This window comes from Lucilia cuprina, chromosome 3 (genome assembly GCF_022045245.1).
Source record: "Lucilia cuprina isolate Lc7/37 chromosome 3, ASM2204524v1, whole genome shotgun sequence".
Lineage (NCBI taxonomy): Eukaryota > Metazoa > Arthropoda > Insecta > Diptera > Calliphoridae > Lucilia > Lucilia cuprina.
Genome location: NC_060951.1, coordinates 66874815 through 66881589, shown reverse-complemented (window position 1 = coordinate 66881589; position 6775 = coordinate 66874815). Strand labels below are relative to the sequence as shown.

At 28.7% G+C, this 6775-nt stretch overlaps 2 protein-coding genes across 2 annotated transcripts in view; one reads left to right on the top strand and one right to left on the bottom strand.

Annotated features, from left to right (window-relative positions):
- LOC111678923 (proteasome activator complex subunit 3) overlaps positions 1-2259 on the top strand; it is a 5620-nt gene extending 3361 nt beyond the window's left edge. The window contains exons 2-3 of the mRNA XM_046947154.1: positions 7-183; positions 1625-2259. Of these exons, the coding sequence (XP_046803110.1) occupies positions 7-183; positions 1625-1992 (545 nt within the window). The 3' untranslated portion in view covers positions 1993-2259. The remainder of the gene's footprint in view (positions 1-6; positions 184-1624) is intronic.
- A 2535-nt stretch (positions 2260-4794) lies between these two features.
- On the bottom strand, positions 4795-6700 carry LOC111678953 (integrin alpha-PS1). The gene is made up of 3 exons (XM_046946226.1): positions 6360-6700; positions 5619-6284; positions 4795-5521 (listed from the first exon to the last, which is right to left on the bottom strand). Exons 1-3 carry the CDS (start codon positions 6642-6644, stop codon positions 5282-5284), a joined length of 1191 nt encoding a protein of 396 aa, XP_046802182.1. The 5' UTR covers positions 6645-6700; the 3' UTR covers positions 4795-5281.
- Between the last annotated feature and the right edge of the window lie 75 nt (positions 6701-6775).

Here is a 6775-nt window from a genome sequence, read left to right as displayed (position 1 = left end):
CCGCAGCTGCCGGAGACGGAGGTGATGCTGACGAACCATCTGCCAAAAGGCCACGCACTGACAATTCATTAAATTCCGGCACTAAAGTGATGTACTTGCCAAGCGGTAGTGTTCCCTGCAATTCGCCATTATGCGAGATGATTAAAATCGTTAAACCAATTATACGCAAATTGGTGGAAGATTGTAAGTTTCTAATTAGAAATATTTATCTAGTTGTAAAAAGTAAATCCTTCTGCAAACATGAACGTTTTTTGTGGGTTATGGTAGTCGTATTTTATTATATTAAAAAATATATACTGCTAAAGTCTCCCTATCGGAAGGGATTTTATCATTGAGATATGTAGAAAAATGTAACTGAATTTGTCTTTAAAAATTATTTAAGATAATCTACGAATACCCTTTGTTCGAAGGTTGTTATTGCGTTTATGATTTTCACAAGTGTCTATTGAATCATTAGATATAGCGGTTCTATTTTGATATGCCGTCTGCAACATGTTGAAAATATCTCATATATGTTTGTGTCGTAATAAAATATACATATGTATATAATTACATATACACAATTTTTTGTGGACATAATCTACAATTCAGGAAAATATTTCCATTTAAAAGAGACTACGACTTTACTAGTGCAATGGAAAAGTAATTAATTTTACATAGATTGAAAACAAATATGTAAAGATATGCAAATATATTCTTCAACCAAAATTGAGATACTTGAATTCTCTATAGAAATTATAATAATTTTAAGACTTTTTGGTGATTAATATTGTTAAGAAGAATGTTTATCATTTTTTGCGTAATTACCTTGAGGAATAATATACAATATTGTAAATTCTATTTTTGAATAATATTAAGACAGTGAATATAAATACTCCTTGCAGTTATACATTTTTTTCTTTTGAATTAGTTGTAAACATTAATCTGTCAACAAATGTTTGAAAACCAAGATTTATTATTTAATAGTTGGAAAAACTGAATTTTTTATAAGGCTTTTGTTGCGTACAAACGAATGGGTTCCACTGTATTAAAATAAGTTAAAAACAAAAGATTATTGAGTAAAGCTAAGTACTCTGTTCAAAATTTCACGTAACATTTTGAAAAACTTCATATAAAAAAATTGCAATGAAAATTTTATTGAAAAATGTTGTTGAATTTGTACTCTGTATTGTGGAAAACATGTGAAATGCTTCTAACAACATTTCAGCAACATTTTTTTCAATTGCATGAAATAATACACATACATATATTGTAGTTAGTTCACGTGAAATTAAAAAAAAGTTTATTTAGTGTGTTTATTTACTGTCTTAAGTTTTTCGATACCATGTGCCGTCTAATATCCATTATATATTACACGATATTTCATAATTTAGATGCAATTTTCATTCATAAAAAGCTTTTTAGAAAAAGAATTTACAAAAATTATGTTCCTTCTTAATTTTTTTTCAATTTAAATTTGTCAAACACAACAAATATTTGGTTTTGTTTACATATATAAGCGATAAAAAACGACAAATTTTATTAAAGGCCTAGGTAGATATCACTGATACATTTCAATTTTTTCAAATGAAATTGTAAAACAAAAAACGTAATTACTTACCTTTTCATGTGTTTTTTATTTTAGCTAATCTCCTTAAGATGTGGATTTCATTTATGATTCCTAAAATTGAAGATGGCAATAATTTTGGCGTTTCAATCCAGGAGGACACATTGGCTGAAATTCAAACCGTTGAATCTGAAGCGGCTGCGTTTTTTGATCAAATATCCCGCTATTTCCTATCAAGAGCTAAGGTAGTTTCAAAAGTGGCCAAATATCCCCATATTGACGATTACAGACGTGCTGTCATTGAATTAGACGAGAAGGAGTATTTAAGCCTGTGGTTAGTTGTCTGTGAAGTACGAAATCGGTATTCATCTCTTCACGATATTGTTATTAAAAACATGGAAAAACTTAAAAAGCCACGTTCCTCAAATGCCGAAAGTCTTTACTAACTATGCTGTATGCAATTCAATGGATGAAGTAAAAAATCTATGGAAGCTTATAAAAACATTCTCAAACTCTGTGCATAACCAAGAGATCAAAGATTGAGGATTCTACATTAAACTCGTAAGAAGACATATAACGCAACTTGAAAGAAATACAGTTCTTTTTCAACTTTCTTTTAGTTTTAATAAAATTAAACAATATTTTCTTCAATTTAATTACAAACAAAACGAAAAATAAATTCAACATTTTAATTTTTTCCATCTTCTCCAAAATATATTGTTTATTATAATTTTTCAACATACATTTGGGTCATTCCACAATAATACAAATACAGAAAATTTAATCCTCCTAATATTTCCAGCAATCATATTTAAAAAATACGCACTTTCAATAAAATGGGAGGCTATAAGATTTTGATGATCAACATCTTGATCAACATTTTCTTTTTAATTTTGTTGGTGCGAATATGGAAGTGTCAGAATATTGATAAATTTTAATAAGATGATACAGATCAAATATATTGATACTGTACGGTATTGTTAAATAAATTGTTAAAAATTGCGATATTTGCATATTACCTAGCTCTAATTTAAAAATGCACCTTATGGAATATTCTAAATAATATATAAACTAAAAAATATTAATATTGATTAATTCGTACTCGCAATGACCGTTACATACTTTTCTTTTTAAATAAAATATAATTATTTCACCCACTTTGAATTGAAAACCCGGTTAATCGTTTTTTAAAATGGGGTTTTTAAAAGAAATTATTTGAAATCCGTTTTTGAAATAACTAGGTTATTATTAAATTTGTGATAAAAATATTTTGTTTTATTTAAATAAATTTAGTACAGTTTGCAGGTTTTTACCAAAATACATTTGAATAGATTTATGACTAGCTTGGGTATGCTACACGTTCAATATTGTTTTTGTGATTATTTGCAATATTTTATGGTATACGGGTCTGCGAATGCCTCGAAATTTCTGTAATAACAACAAGTAGGAGTGTTATATTCAAAAAACGCCAAATCTTATATATCCACAATCAAACCGTATTCCGTAAATGGAATGCTCTCCTATGAACATAAATGTTCGTTAAATTAGTATTCTAGTATATGAGGGGTAGGGTCAATTATGGACACATCCTTATAAAACTCGGTAGACAGATTTGTGTTCATATAAAACTTATTTATGTCGAATGTACTTTCAAGCCAGTAGTGAGCGTTAGAGTCATTTTCTGAGAGGGATAAATGGATTTTTTTCCTCGTAAAATACTTATATCGAATTTCGGCGATAAACTCGATTTTTTAAGTAATGTAAGTCATTATGGACCGATCCTCATACAATTTGGAAGAGAAAATTTGACTCATATAAGTCTTATTTATGTCGAATTTCTTTGTTATATTCACATTTTTAAAATAGTTATGACGGTTAAAGCTGTATTTCGGGAGCTATTTGTATGTGGGCTATGAAAAAACGTTGACCGATATTGCCCATTTTCAATACCTAATAAAAAAAAGAAATAATATGTTTTTTGTTTATTAAATAAATTTATTTTTATGTTTTTTTTTACCAAGTAAAAGTGAAACATACTATTTTTGTTATTATATTACAATTAAATCAGTGCTTAAATAAACGAAACAACATAATAATTTACATATAACTTATTTAGATAAAAAAGTAGATTAAAACAGCAACAAGGAAGGTGCTTTTTGTATTAAGTAAATTAGTTAATCTAAATAAATTATAATTCATAAGAAGACACTTTGAATTTCACTTAAAGGTAATATTTACAAACATTAAGCAGACATTTAAATTAGTTAACTTAATATTGGATTGTTATTTATTTATTTTTTTTTTTTTGTTCAATATACAACTACCGCAACGCTATTTTCAAAATATTTAATATTAGTGTTTGTTTTATAAAATAATGCTTTTTACTTAATTATATATTTCACATATAAATAATATGTCCGTATGTAATACTTGCATTACATTTTCACAGGGAACAAACTGAAGTAGAGTTTATACATACACGGTATATATACAAATTTGGGTATTATTGTATTTTAATATACAACATAGATATTGGTTTGCAATTTTTGTGTTTAAATAATATTTAATTTCGAGTTAAAATTAATAATTTTTAAAACCTTGAGAAAATAATAAACTATGAAAATGAATAATTTCAAATCCGTTGAATGAATCGACAGTAATTATTATGTGGTCTCAACTGTGTATTTTTTTAAAATTTAACAATATAAATATTTCTAACTTTTAAACTTATTTATATCAATTCGAAAAATATTTATTTTTTGTTTATTTAAATCTATTTAAATTCCTATGGGGCAGTAAAAGTGTAATTTGTTTTACATAAAAAATACATTGTATATAAATTATAAAATATCTACAACTTTAAAAGCTTGAATTTGTTAAAATTAAATTAAAATGCAGAAATACAATCGGGAAAAATCGAAGCATTAAGACATTGCTTTGGTGAAGCAGTTTAGATTACAATATAGGAGATAAGTAAATATTTTTATCGATAAAAATTTCGTATTATTCAAAATTTCGAGCTGCCGCTGTTCAGTCAATATAAATCAATATGTATGTATGTGCTTCGAACTTAATATAATTTCTACAACATGTTTGTATGTTCAAAGTTTTTTCATTAAATTATTTAAGTTTAATCCTACTATAATTACAAAAAAAAAACTAAACTAGAATATTACATTTGAATTATGAAGATAAACCTTTATGTAAAAATGGCACTGAATTAATGAATTTGTGTGTTCTTTTACTTCTTAAATTATTTACATACATATTTAAGTTTTTTAAATATTCATCTGATTTGAATAAAAAAATTTGGACTATGTTGTTGCCGCCTCGTTCTAAGTTTTGCAATCGGTTCAATATCTTTTTCAAAAACTATAAAAATATTAACTTTTAATGAAATTTGTTGTATGCCTCTAATTAGTCGTTGGCAGATGAAGTATGTATATAATTTACTTCGATTCCTATATTTTAAATTGTATGTATTTAGCGCAATGTGCCCCAATCAATGACGCAGGCCTCATCAATGTTTGTATCACAAATATTGTAGTAATAGTTGTTATTATTAGTAGTATTGGTGTTGTTATTGTTGTTGATTTGATTAAAATTATTTTCATAATCAATATTATCACTAGCAGTCATAGTCGTAGTAGTAGTTTTGCCAAAGCATTTTTTGGGTGGCTTAGGCGTTGAGTGTTTTTGTTGTTGCAATAGGTCCCACCCAACAGTCCCTTGTTGTTAGAAAACTCGTTGGTTATTTTTAGAATTTAAAAAAGGCTTTTCTTCATTCATCTTTTCCAAATTACCACTCAATGTGGGATCAGGTCTTCTTCTCTTGAAAAATCCACACTTCCACATGGCATAAGTGAAGAGGGCCAAGACCAGCAGACCTCCAATAATGGCAAGAATTATTATCCACAAAGGAAGTGAAGTATCTCTCTGTTGATCTATTAATTCTGGATAGGCCCTTGTTTCCACCTGCAAAATATATCAAAATTTACATTTGTACTCAATTGTAAATACTTAAATAAAGGTAGAAGAAATTTAGTGGTTAGATAAAATTGTGTTTACTTACAAGAATTGGTTCCACTGCTCGCTTCTGTTCTACTCTAAATTCAAGAGGAATTTGTACATGAGCTGTGGATATAATTCTTACAGCATCTGCCCTTGGGTGTTCGGAAACCAATGTTGAATTCCAGAGTCTTGCTTTAACATACACATAGATTTCAGCACCTGGTAGCACATTGTAAACATCACATTGTATTTTAATACAATTTGCTGTGGCCTTGTTACAATCCAGTTCGACTATATCCCTTTTTTTGTTTTTATTATCTCTTATATCCATAAATCTTTCTGGTCGTATAATTCTCGTTAATGTGTCCCTTCTCAGACGATTTAGAGATGAGGTTTCTTCGGTGTTTATCTGTTTGCTGTACGAGGACTTTTCCATGAAACTTCGGTGCCCAAAGTGGGACTTATTCATTGGTCTCATCATAAAGGGTGCTGGTCCTAAGAGAAGATCATCAACAATCTGATTGGATTTCGATTTGGTTGTTAGTTTTAGTGGATTAATATATTCTGATGGTACAAAACATTCTCCTTGTCGCGCGTTTTCAATAACTGGCATTTCTTCCAAATAGAAGAGCCATTTATCCCGTTTGTCCTTTTCACTGAACACCTGATAAGGCCAATATATTGTCAATTGGACTTTTGGAGCCTTCCAAGGTCCTTCATTATAGATCTAATGGATACAAATAGATATGTGAGTAATACTTAGTAAATTTTCTTATTTGGATAAGTTTTCACAAAAGCTCACCTGATACGTATGTATTAATTGTGAACCAACATCTTCCATTTGCATCATAGAATTATCGAGCTTAACTTCACCGCTATAGAAACTCTGTTCTGGTCTGGCCCAACCCTGTAAAGTTAACTGGGCTCTCTTTACGACATGAACGTCTAATTGCACTTCTGGTTTGTGTTCACCAATTAATTTGGAAGTTGTATTAGCAAATATATTAAAAGTTAATTGTCGCTCATCCAGTTCTAGTCCGCTAGGATCAAAACGTATTGAAACTTGAGCAGCTGTACCTCTTCGCATGGGATTACCCAGACTACAAGCAACTACCGTTTCGTTGTAGCGATTACAAATTGCGGTGCTCTAAAAGATTTGATACAAATGATAAATAGGATTCGTTAATAATTCAGTTGTATACTTTATGAACATGATAA

What these genes read in the sequence shown, in the direction of transcription:
- LOC111678953 (XM_046946226.1), bottom strand. Translation starts at nt 6,644, where the DNA reads ATGCGAAGAGGTACAGCTGCTCAAGTTTCAATACGTTTTGATCCTAGC. An exon ending in AATTAATACATACGTATCAG is followed by an intron (nt 6,285 to 6,359) that starts GTGAGCTTTTGT and finishes TGTATCCATTAG; the next exon opens with ATCTATAATGAAGGACCTTG. An exon ending in GAGCAGTGGAACCAATTCTT is followed by an intron (nt 5,522 to 5,618) that starts GTAAGTAAACAC and finishes TATATTTTGCAG; the next exon opens with GTGGAAACAAGGGCCTATCC.